Source organism: Ailuropoda melanoleuca, chromosome 4 (genome assembly GCF_002007445.2).
Source record: "Ailuropoda melanoleuca isolate Jingjing chromosome 4, ASM200744v2, whole genome shotgun sequence".
NCBI lineage: Eukaryota > Metazoa > Chordata > Mammalia > Carnivora > Ursidae > Ailuropoda > Ailuropoda melanoleuca.
The window spans coordinates 36,342,483-36,355,699 of record NC_048221.1 but is presented as its reverse complement, the minus strand read 5'-3'; the positions used below and the strand labels follow the sequence as shown (position 1 = coordinate 36,355,699).

At 36.9% G+C, this 13,217-nt stretch overlaps 1 protein-coding gene across 2 annotated transcripts in view; it reads left to right on the top strand.

The window, feature by feature from the left end:
• MDFIC2 (MyoD family inhibitor domain containing 2) overlaps positions 1 to 13,217 on the top strand; it is a 105,090-nt gene that overhangs the window by 52,318 nt on the left and 39,555 nt on the right. The window contains exon 2 of one of the 2 annotated variants that reach the window (XM_034657320.1): positions 5,766 to 5,804. The exons of the other annotated variant lie outside the window; for it this stretch is intronic. Coding sequence (XP_034513211.1) covers positions 5,766 to 5,804 — 39 coding nt within the window. The remainder of the gene's footprint in view (positions 1 to 5,765; positions 5,805 to 13,217) is intronic. 2 annotated transcript variants of the gene reach the window in all.

Here is a 13,217-nt window from a genome sequence, read left to right as displayed (position 1 = left end):
AAATAAATGGGCACCATGTTCCCATTTGAGCCAAAGAAAACCAGGGGGGGAAATGGAAGAGCAGGGAGGTTAGGGTAGAAAAGTAGTTAAGGTGGAAAATCTGAGAAAAATTAGAATCTTCCTTATGTGAGTCAAGTTGCATAGAAGAGAGATAAAAGGCATCACGGGGTGAGGAGATAATTAGCAGATCAGAAGCAAAGCAGTTAAAAGGTGACCCTTACCTCCTCTGTTACTCAGTCTAAGAAACTATAGACAATTATTACAGTATTTTCTCCAGGGATGTGTGATACAGTTCCTCCACATATCCTCCAAGATACAAAGCTCTCTCAGCATTGTCATTGCATTGCTTGAGTTCAGTGCTTTTTATGGAAATTCCTTTACATCATGCCAGCCTTGTCTTTCAACCTTGCTTTAGATCAATGATTCTCCAATGGGGTGATTTCACACCCCCTCCCCCAGGGGACATTAGGAATACTTGGAGACACTGGGGGAAGGTGTTCCTGGGCTCTGGTAGGTAGAGGCCAGCAATGCTGCTCCACAGCCCACGGGGCAGTCCCCCACAACAAAGAATTATCCAGCATCAAGTGACAATAGCCCTGAAGTTAAGAAACCCTGCTTTAGAGGGATGACTGAAATGCACTTCAAGCTAAAAAACAAAACTACATCACAGTTCAGCAGCAGTGCAGTGAGTAGGATTTAAGCAACTCTGAGATGCAGAGCTCAGTACAGCCGCTGCACAGGAAATTTCACACTTGCCTATTAAATAATACAATTCATTACCTAGACCCCAGGAATAGTGGAGCAAAATACAACCCCAATTTTGAGGAGAACAAAGAAAAATGAAAATCGTTGCTTGATAGGAGACATTTCAAAGACCTCCAAGACAAACCAACTGAAAAATCCCCAATAAAAAGACTCAGCAAGAAAATTGTGTCACAGCCCCTAATCCTCAACGGCCCTTAACAAGATGCTCATGAGCCAAAGACTCGTGTCTGCAGAAGACAAAAGACATAGAAAGCAATGTAGTCTGCAGAAGGGTTGTCATTAAGAGGCAGGAGAAAGATAAAACAGATTCCTCAACCTTACAATTAGAACTCCTAAAAATAATAACCACAAACATGCTAAAAACCATGTCACGATAACTGTTTTATCTTTCTGCTCCCGGGCAAATTAATATTGAGGTGAGGCCCGGGGCAAGGTTTTTAAAACCTTTATTTTTGATGGATGCTTTTTACCCCACCTGACTAGACACCCCAGCCACCAAACCACTCCCTGGCACAGATGGCCAAGACATTTGCTTTTTCAAATACTCCATATTTCCACAGCCACCCACCAGACAAAAATTAGATTACCAATGCTTGTGTAAACTTTCCAAGCTCTGACACAATAAGATTCCAGGAAATGTACATGCACAGCTAAAAGCAGCATTATACATAATGCACTGTAATTCCAACAGACAAGTTGCTATCTTCGATAGATATACACATTTTCCATGCCAAACACATGAACGTCAATACATTTTTCTCAAGTTAAAATGGAAACCATTTAACAGATATAATGGGCACAATGAATTTCATTTTGCATTACTAATGCACCAGCAGTGAAGGAGGGAAGCTCTGACAAGGATTGCAATGAGACCAAGAAAAACAGGAAACAACTTAGAAGCTGTCATTGCTGTCCAAGTTATTGCCCCAAAGCGTGGTCATGGAACCCAAGGGATACTGAAATTTCATATCCTCAAAACTCTAATTCCACATAAACAAATTTTCTGTTTATGGGGGGGGGGAGTAAAACGTAAACATTGATACAAAAAGAGCAAGAGAGTGTCCCCAGGTATTTTTCCCACCGTTCCTGAAGAGATGTTACCCTCTCTTCAGGAGTATAAAGGAGAAACATAGCCCCCAACACTCTTTCTTCATCACTGTTAGAAAAATGGCAAAAACAAGAATACATATCATTGGCTCTTACCCTTCTTTCAATTCTTACTGGTATCTTACCTTAGTCAGTCATTGCACACTGAAGGATTTTTTTTTTTTTTGGTGCCATCTACTTGATTTAGGTAATAAAGCTCTAAAGCCCATAATAAATGTTACCATGCCATTTAGAATGAAGGTTTTGAGCACCAGGTTATTGGAATCAGGCAAACTTCAGTTCTAAGCCCATTGCCACTACTTATGAACTGAGTAAGCTGGGCAAATGACTTTGGCAAAATTTGTTTTTCCATCTGTAAAATGGGTACGTGATCCCCACATTGATAGTTTTTAGCAAGGCTTAAATGGGGTCATGTGCATAAAGCATTTGGTATCTTAATGTCCAGCAGCAGCAGGGAAGTGATTAAATATCCTGGTCCTTCCTGGGTTCAAATCCCAGCCACCACAGCTTCCTGGCTCTGGGAACTTCGATATGTTAGTTAGCCCCGCTAAATCTCAATTTCCTCATCTCTGAAATGAGGACGATAATAATAATAATTACTTAGAGGATTGTTATAGGGACTGAAATAATAAATATAAAGGGCTTTGTAATCCCTAATACATTTTCGTCATATTCATTCTTTCTATCATATTCACAAAGAGGATATAAACCTCTTTCGTATTAGGCTCTGCAATAACGGGGGGAAGTATCTCCCAATGCGAATGTACATACAGAGAAAGACTTGGAAAGAAACCAATTGGATGAAGAGCATGGGCCTTTCTTCATTATATTTATCATGAGTTCCAGCAGTGATTTGCCTTGCTTGGGTTTTATTTTTGCCTTCAGAAAACAAAAACACATCTCTCCACAAGTTTTAAAAGTGGAGTATGACAGTATTCAGGAATATCGGACCGAGCAATATTTCCAAAACATCCCCACTCCCAGCAACTGAGGACTTTTTCCGCTAATGTGGCATGTGGTACCTCACCTAGTGACAGCAGTCAATACCCTGACAGTCAGTCCCGTGGCTAAAAACGTCAGGACAGCAAATTGGTTTCAAAGTGTAAAAAATGGTGGACACACAAAAAAATGAAGAACATCTTTGGCTGTGAAAGGTCAAGATGAGTTAGTAAGCTATTAACTTGGCTCATTTTTCAAACTTTTATGAGAAATATTCAGTGTTTCCAAACTGCTTATCAAGATCCTAATTCTGTCATCTTCCAGGCCTATATTACTGAAATTTTTAGAACACCACTTAATATCTTAATTGTTAAATTACAGTGAGGCGCCCTGGAGGATGAAAATAACTCAAACTTCTAGCTTATTTCCATCTTCCCATGCAGAATAAACTTTTCAAAATGAGGGGCTTCTGAGGTGCACCGTGTTTAGCCAGATGAAAGATAAACCAGATTGGTATGACAGTCAGCAATAGAAAGACAAACAAATTAAGTACTTATAATTAAAGCTTGAGGAATGAAAGAATTCACACTTTCTTAGAGCTATTATTTCAGACAGTCTGGTGTCAGAATTAAAAGCCAACCAGTGCATCTGTTTATATTGCCAAGGATTTTCACAGTAAGAAGGGCTAGGAAACACATATTTTTTAATTAGGGTCCAAATTCCAAAGAACACCAAAAAAATAGTATGTCAAAAATATATGTTCTTGTGATTTGTATTGTTCAATGTCTAAACAAAGACAAAAAATTATGTTCCTTCCTTCTCCTTCACAAACACAAGTGAAAGAATAAAAAAAAAAAAAAAGTAATTCTGTTGCTTTGGCCACAGACTCCTTTTTCTGTTATCCTGCTTGCTTCTGGCTTAGCTACTGCTTTTCTTTCCCAGGATGAAATAATATAGGAAAAGCCGATTAAGGAAGGCTTCATTCACACAGAAGGTTCACCAGGATGGCTGCGTTACCAAGTCTTAAAAGCTGAATTACAATGGCCACTTAAAATGACCATTTTACACTTTAAAGTAGGTCTTTTATTTTAAAAAATTGAGTTAGCTCTTGACTTACATTGAGCTTTGAATTAAAATAAAGTCCTCTTTAAAATCTGTGCTGATGCATAGCGCACTGTAGTACTCAAATCTATCACTAGCCTCTTTTTACCTCTCGCCCGCAAAATTGGCAGTATTTCAAATATCACTCTTTCGGTCAACTGGGGGGAAAATCAAAATAAAAAGTAGTGTTCTGTACACAAAAGTGAATAGACTTCATTCCCTCATCTATTTATTCAACAAATACTTACTGATCATCTACTATTTGCCATACCCCGGGCTCACTGTTGGGAAATACCAAGTTGAACAAGACAGGACGACACCTAGCAAATCATCGACTGACCCCATCTCTAATGGGAGAAGTACAGCATTCTAGGGAAGCATTTACCAGTAGAAAGTTGCTGACATAGACTTGAGAGATGATTGGCCCTTATCTTTTACTTGATGGAAGAGGAAACCAAGATTTAGAAAGATTGAGCCACATAATCACAGTGCCCTGTAGTGGAAAGATCACAGGACTAGAACTCATGTCCCCAATTTCAAATCTTGTACTCTTTCTACAGCTACATACTTCACCCCCTAAAATGACTGCTATTTCCCCAAAACAATAATACGAAGCCATGAATGTCAAGACAGTTGACTAAAAGTTGGAAATGTGCTTTAAGAACAGAGAACAGAGTCAACATCCATCATAATTTTATGGCCTTCCCGATGGTGGAAAAGGACAGTTAGGGGTCAGACCCAACTGGATTCTAATCTTAAATCTATTAAACTTAACCAGTGAGGGGACATTGGGCAAGACTGGAACTCTGGAAATCATTTGGATCTTTAAAAAAAAATTTCGAATCAGGATAACAATGTTTACATGAAAGGGGAAAATTTCATGAAATAGTGGAATTGAGTAGGTAGTCAAGATACATAAGCTTCCGTCCCCTCTTCTCACTGTTGTAAATTGAATAAAACTGATAAAAGACCAGGTCAGCAGAAACCACATTTCAGTTTCTTGATTTCTAACCAGTCATTTTAGCATAAGATCCAGCCTCCAATTTTAAGCCATTTTTGTAGATCATTTTTGGCATACCTTCACAAAATTAAACATTTCCATTCTGTGAACATTTTGGGAGTTAGAAAGCAGAGACTAAACAATTAAATTTAGAGAATTTCATCACCATACATCCTCTAAAAAGAGATGGGAAGAAAATAGAGTCAGAAGAAATATTTAAAATTAATTAAACCTTCTATATCGTTTTCTGAGTCTTTCTCCATTATAAGGCATACAAATTCAAACAGCTTAGGTAGAGGGAATTTGGAGACTCGCTTAACTTATCTGGGATGTCCAGGAGTAGACCAGCTTCAGGAGTAAGTAAATCAAGAGATCCAAATGATGAATTAAGTGTCCTGTCTATACCTTTTTTTCCCTCAGCCGTTTGGCCCTGATTTAGGCTTTCCTCTCAGACTTTTTACGCATGGCGGGAAAGTGGGCTTCTGTCAGTCACAAGCCTACGTTATCTTTCCACCTCACTAAAGAGCAGAGAACCCTCTACTTCCGGCACGCTTATCTCAAGTCACAGGGGACATCCTCATTGGTACAACTTGACTCTGGTAACCATCGCACAACAAACTGCTGTGGCTGGTCAGTGGAGAACGTGGGTTCCCATGTCACTGTGCACAGAGCAGAGTGGGCAAGGCCATTCCACTCAAGCTATAGGCAGTAAGTCATCCACCAAAAAGTGGGGTTCTCTTTGCTGAAAAAAAAGGGGGAAAGGATTTTGGAAATGCAAAAACAAAGCAAAACGACAACAAACAAAACAGTGGATATCCATGTGAATAATCCTTTTTAATTTCTTTTCCTTTAGGATTATCCAGCTCCACTCAAAATCCTCTTGGAGACCCTGGTAGGTTCATCCCTATTTCTCTATAACAGCTGCCTGTACTGACTGGTGGGCACTTTTGATACAACATAATAAGGGAAGAACTCCATCGTTGTCCACGTCCACAGTACAGCTGATAAAGCACTGGCATTGCAAATCATAAAATATCTGCGTTAGTCAAGGCACGCTGAGATATGTTTTTGCCTTGAAGGTGCTTATAGCCTATCTCTGTATACATGTTGGATCACAAAAAGTTAAAAATCATGTATTTGTTTATGCGATACGTGCATTCAGAATCTACCATACATAGGACGCTATGTCGAGCCTTGTGGGAGTATAAAAACCTCAGTATCTGTCTTCGAGATTGGGGAATCTCTTAACGATATCACTTTAAACTGGAGTTAGCATAGAGGACTCCCTGTGTAAGTTCACGTTTGAACTGGGTTTTGGAGGGTCAGCAGAAGTTTCACTGCAAGGCACGGCAAGAATAGCCTGCACAAAGAGGCCAACAGAGAAAAGCGTGAAATGTGTTTTCTCATTCAGTTAAAAGGTTACGCATCTGAGAGGGATGGGAAATAAACAGCAAGGTAGCTTTTAAGGACTCATCAGGAAAATCTGTGTAAATAGGGTGCTTCCGTATGAGGCAATACTCTGCAGTAGGTCTCAAGCAAAAGGCAGATCTAAGTGGGCACTTCTCCAAGACATATTAATAAGGGGGAAATTCCAGCTTCACATTAATAAATACAGTAATGTGCACTTACATAAAGTAAAAATCAAACATGCATGTGTTCAGTATGTAGGTAAAATGCCTGTAAAAGAGTTATCCCGAACTGATAATAGGAATCATCTCCGTAAAGAATAGTAAGAATGAAGCAAACATCAGTGGTGGAGTGGGGATTTTGCTTTTAATTTTACACTTCCGTGTTACTTTTTTTAAAAATAATAAAAATGTATCTACTTGTTACTAGCATAATTAATATTGTTTCCATAAAAGAAAGTTTTCTATTAAAACAACAGTCAAATTGCTAGCAGGCTAAGGAGTCTGGTCTCTTAAAAATTAACAGTATTATTGTTTCTGGTTTCAATGGGGCAGGTAGCTAATAACTTGAGGTACAAATTAGGATGAATAATATTTTGCAGGTAGAATTCTTTGGAGGTTATTACAAATACATGACACATATATTTTATATGTGTATATGTATATATAAATTAAATATACAGGTTAGGCATATATTTTTATATAGGAGGCTATCCTAAATGTACACGTATAATAAAGAAATAAAGATATATAATTGTAAATATATAATGAATCTATATGAATGAATAATGAGAGAAGGAAAGAAGACTTGTTCTTCTCTAAACATAGGGATTTAAGGTACCAAGAGATGTCTTGAGGATGTTCTTTTGGGTGTTATCTTAAAGATAGGAAATCTGGATCTGGGGTCATAATGAACTGAGTCTGATTTCAGTTTAGATTTGGTGGTGATCTACATGAAGACGGCTGGAAAAAATGGATGAGGTCCAAAGATCCTGAGGGATTAAATGAGATCAGCAAGGGAAGGGTGAAGGAAACTGAAACCAACGCTTTGGGCAAGAACATCCATTAGGAGAAGGGGAACAATGCATTCGCTCACTCATTCACAACTAATAGTTTTCGAGGACCCCAAGCTCAACACTGCTGGTTTTGAGGACCAGAAAAATAGGAGGGAAAAAAATGGCATGGAGACTGTCCATAGGGAGCTTATAGCCACTGGAATGCAAATACTCACTAACATTAAAGGAGTGCTTACTGTCTTTACAGAGGCATTAATCATAACATCAACCTTTAGAACAACACTATTATCACCTCCTTTCTATGGATGAAGAAATGGGCACTTTGTCTTAAGTCTTAACAGCTATAAAATACCAGGGACTTGATCTGAACCCTAAATTTGTCCTCCACCACAACACAAGTGGAACACCACTTCCAAAAAAGTGGTCCGTCAAGCATCATATGAGAAACATCAGAATAAGAGAAGAACCAGAATTCTGTTAAAGACAACAGGGATGGAGTCATGGGCCTGACTAACCATGTATCAAAGAGGAGGAAAACTGATTAAAGATCATTGATTTGGCAGTGAGAAAGTCATGTATTCACTTGTTTATACATTCAGCATCCAGCATCACATGAGCTTTGAAAGATGAGTTTCATTTAAATGGGGATGGAAGTCTATTGTGAGGGATTAAGGAATGAGTGAATAATGAAATAGTAGGTGTTAAGGACTTCTCTGAGGAAATGGATGGAAAAATTAATGCAAGAAGGATTTGGGGCTATGGTACATGTAAGCATACATGCAAAGGGAGGAAGGAGGCAGTACGGTGCAACTCAAAGTACAGGGTAAGGGGACAATGGTGGACAAAGATAAGTCTTGTGTATGGTGAGGACATGGGGATGCAATTCCCTGATACATGTGTTCCACTTTAAAAGGAAGAGGGCCTCTTCTCCTCTGATAGGGTATAGAAAATGTAGAGGAAGAGACAGATATTGCAGTTAAATACAATCATAGCAAACTGTACCAATAACATTGTATACTTTTGTGGGCGGATGGTTTCAATTTTTTAATATTTTTATTTTTATGTTTATTTTTTATTTAAGGATAAGTGCCATACGACACTGTATCAGTTTCAGATGTGCAACACAGTGATTCTATATTTATATCCATTACAAAAGGGTCACCAAATAAGTCTAGTTACCATCTGTCAGCATACAAAACTGTTACAATATTTTTTACTATATTCCCTATGCTGTACATCTCATTCTCAGGTCTTACTTGCTTTATCACTGGAAAATTGTACCTCTTAACCCCTTTCACCGATTTTGTCCATCCTGTTACCTCCTCCCCTCTGGCATCAGTTTGTTCTCTGGATCCATGGCCTGTTTCTGTTTTTTGATTGTTGGTTTGGTTTGGTTTGTAAATTCCACATATAATTAAAATCATACGGTGTTTGTCTTTCTCTGACTTATTTCATATAACACAATGCCTTCTAGGTCCATCCATGTTGTTCCAAATGGCAAAATTTCATCTTCTTTATGACCAAGTAATATCCCAGTGTGTATGTATGTCTCCACGTTGAGTATATACACCACGTCTTCTTTATCCATTCATCTACTGATGGATATTTAGGTTGCTTCCACATCTTGGCTATTGTCAATAACGCTGTGATGAACACAGGGGAGCACATGTCTTTTCAAACTAGTGTTTTCATGTTCATTGGATAAATACATACAAAAGAAGTGCTGGATTGTATAACTGTTCTACTTTTAATTTTTTAAGGAACATCCATACTGTTTTCCTGTATGGCTGTACCAATTTATATTCTTGGTAGCAGTGCACAAGGGTTCCCTTCCCTCCACATCCTTGCCAACATTTATTATTTTGTGGGTTTTTTTTTTTTTATATTAGCCATTCCGACAGATGTGAAGTGGTATCTCGTTGCAGTTTTGCTGCATTTCCTTGATGGTTAGTGACTTGGAGCATCTTTTCAGCTCCCTATTGGCCATCTGTAAGTCTTCTTTGGAAAAAATGTCTGTTCAGCTCCTCTGTCCATTTTTAAATTGGATTGTTTGTTCTTTTGATATTGAGTTACAGGAGTTCTTTATATATTTTGGGTGTTAACCCTTCGTTGGGTATATCATTTGCAAATGTCCCCTTCTATTCAGTAGGTTGCCTTTTCATTTTGTTAATGGCTTTCTTTGCTGTGCAAAAGCTTTTTAGCTTGACATAGACCCACTGCTTTCCTCCTGCTTTTCTTGTCCTTGCATTGGGAGACAGATCCAAAAAATGTCACCCAGATTGATTTCAAAGAGCTTACTGCCTACGTTTTTTTCTAGGAAACTTCATAGTTCCAGGACTTAGATGTGAATCTTTAACAGATTTTAGTTTATTTTTGTACATAAGGTAAAAAAGTGGTTCAGTTTCATTCATTTGCATGTAGCTCTCCAGTTTTCCCAGTACCACATACTGAGGAAACTCTCTCTTCCCCCTTTGCCTCCTTTGTTGTAAATGAATTGATTATGTAAGTATGGGTTTATTTCTGGGCTCTCTTCTGTTCCATTGATCGATGTGTCTGTTTTCATGCCCACACCATACTGTTTTGATTATAATTGCTCTGTAGTATAGTTTGAAATGAAGGAGCATAATTCCCCAGCTTTGTTCTTTCTCAAGATTGCTTTGGCCATTTGGGGTCTCTTGTGATTCCATACAAATTTTAGGATTACTGGTTCTAGTTCTGTGAAAAAGAAATCAATATTTTGATAAGGATTGCATTGAATGTGTAGACTGCTTTGGATAGTATGGACATTTTACAATATCAATTCTTCCAATCCATGAGCATGGAATAGCTTTCCATTTATTTGTGTCATCCTTAATTTCTTTCACCAATATCTTATAATTTTCATAGTATAGGTCTTTTACCTCCTTGGTTCAATTTATTCCTAGGTATTTAATTCTCTCTGATGTAATTATAAATGGAATTGTTTTCTTAATTTCTGATAGTTTGTTAATAGTGATAGAAACACAATAGATTTCTGTGTATTGATTTTATATTCTGCAACTTCACTGAATTTGTTAGTTCTAATGGTTTTTTGGTGGATTCTTTAGGGTTTTTTTAATATATCATGTAATCTGCAAATTATGACAGTTTTACTTCTTCTTTTCCAATCTGGATGCCTTTCATTTGTTTTGTTTTTTTTTCTAATCACTGTGATTAGGACTTTCAATACTATGCCAAATAGAAGTGGTGAGAGTGAGCCTTTTTGTCCTGTTCCTGAACTCAGGAAAAGCTTTCAGCTTTTCACCATTGTGTGTAATGTTAGCTGTGGGTTTGTCTTATATGGCCTTTATTATGTTGAGGTACATTCTTCCTACACCCACTTTGCTGAGAATTTTTATCAAAAATTATGTTGAATTTTGCCCAATGCTTTTTTTTTTTTGGCATCTGTTGAGATGATCATATGACTTTTACCCTTTGTCTTGTTAATGTGGTGTATCAGGTTGGTTGACTTGCAGATATTCAACCATCTTTGCATCTCTGAAATAAATCCCACCTGATCATGGTGCATGATGTTTCCAATAAATTGTTCAATTTGGTATGCTAATATTTTATTGGGGATTTTTGCATCTATGCTCACCAGGAATATAGATCTATAGTTTTCTTTTTTTGTAGTGCCCCATCTGGTTTTGGTACCAGGGTAATGTTGACCTTGTAAAATAAGTTTGGAAGTGTTCCTTCCTCTTCAGTTTTTTGGAATAGTTTGAGAAGGATAGGTATTAACTCCTCCTCTTCTTGAAATATTTGGTAGAATTCACCCGTGAAGACTTCTGGTTCTGAACTTTTGTTTGTTGGGAGGTTTTTTTACTATTATTATTACTGATGTAATTCAAGGTTGTCCAGTTTGTTGTCATATGATTGTAATAGTCTCATAATCACTCTTTTTATTTCTATTGTATCAGAAGTCTGTTCAGTTGTAACTTTTTCTTTTTCATTTCCAATTTTATTTATTTGGGTCCTCTTTATTTCTTCATGAGTCTGCCTAAAGGTTTATCAATTTTTTTTATCTTTTCAAAGAATCAGATTTAGTTTCATTGAGCTTTTCTACTGTTTTTTAGTTTCTATTTCATTTATTTCTTCTCTGATCTTTATTATTTCCTTCCTTCTACTAACTTTGGTATTTCTTCTTCTTTTTCTAGTTCCTTTAGGTAGAAGGTTAGGTTGTTTGAGATTTTTCTTGTTTCTTAAGGTAGGCTTTATTGCTATTAATTTCCCTCTAAGAACAGCTTTTGCTATATCCCATGGATTTTTGGAACATTGCATTGTCACTTTCATTTGTCTCAAGGTATTTTTTTTTTATTTCCTCTTTGATTTCTTTGTTGATCCACTGATTGTTTGGTCTAACACGTGACCTATCCTGGAGAATGTTTCACATGCACTTGAAAAGAACGTGCATTTCAATGGTTTTGGATGAAACGAGCATTCTCTTTATATCTATTAAGTTCATCTGATCTAATGTGTCATTTAAGGCCAATATTTCCTTATTACTTTTCTGTCTGATCCATCCATTCATGTAAGTGGGGTATTAAATTCCCTTATTAGTATTTTGTTATTGTCCGTTTCTCTCTGTCTATTGATATTTGCTTTATATATTTAGGTGCTCCTATGTTGGGTGCATAAATATTTATTAGGGCTATATCCTTTTGTTGGATTGACCCCTTTACGGGTACTCATTATGTAATGCCCTTTCTCGTCTTTTGTTACAGCCTTTATTTTAAAGTCTTTTTTTGTCTGATAAAAGAATTGCTATCCCAGCTTTCTTTTCATATCCATTTGCATGGAATATTTTCTCATGCCTTCACTTTCAGTCTGTGTGTGTCTTTCAATCTGAAGTGAGTTCCTTGTAGGCTTCATATAGATGGGTCTTGTTTTTGTTTTTTATCCATTCGGTCACTCTAGGTCTTTGATTAAAGCATTTAGTCTATTTACATTTAAAGTAAGTACTGATAGGTATGTCTTTATTGCCATTTTTCTCAACTGTTTTCTGGTTGTCTGTGTAGTTCATTTCCGTTTCTTTGTTCTTCTCTCTCTTTTTTTTTTCCTTGTGATTTGATAACTTTCTTTAATGTTATGCTTAGATTCCCTTCTCTTTATTTTTTTATGTATCTATTATAGGTGTTTTTTTGTGTGTGGTTACCATGAGATTTATATATAACAACCTATGTATATAACAATCTATTTTAACTTAGTGTTCACTTAAGTTTGAATACATTCTAAAAGCACTACATTTTTACTGCCTCCTCCCACATTTTATGTTTTTGATGTTATATGTTAAATCTTTTTATTTTGTGTATCCCTTAACTAATTATTGTAGATATAGTTGATTTAAACCACCTTTGTCTTTTAACTGTTATACTAGCTGTAAAGTGGTTGATCCATTATCTTTACTGTAAGTTTGGCTTTACCAGTGTGATTTTTTTTTTCTTTCATAAGTGTTCTTGTTACTAATCAGTGTTCTTTCTTTTCACTCAAAGAAGTGCCTTTAATATTTCTTATAAAAACAGTTTAGTGGTGAAAAATTCCTTTAGCTTTTGCTTGTCTGGGAAACTCTTGACCTACACTTCAATTCTGAATTTTAAACTTACCAGATAGGGTATTCTTGGTTGGAAGTTTTTTCCTTTCAGCACTTTGAATATACATGCCACACCCTTGTGGTCTGCAAAGTTCTGCTGCAAAATCAACCGACAGTCTTATGGGGGTTCCCTTAAGTGTAACTAATTGCTTTCCTCTTGCCACTTTTATGATTCTCTCTTTAGCTTTAATTTTTGACATTTTAATTAGGACATGTCTGTATATGGATCTTTTGGGGCTCATCTTATTTGGGACTTCCTGTTCTTTCTGGACCTG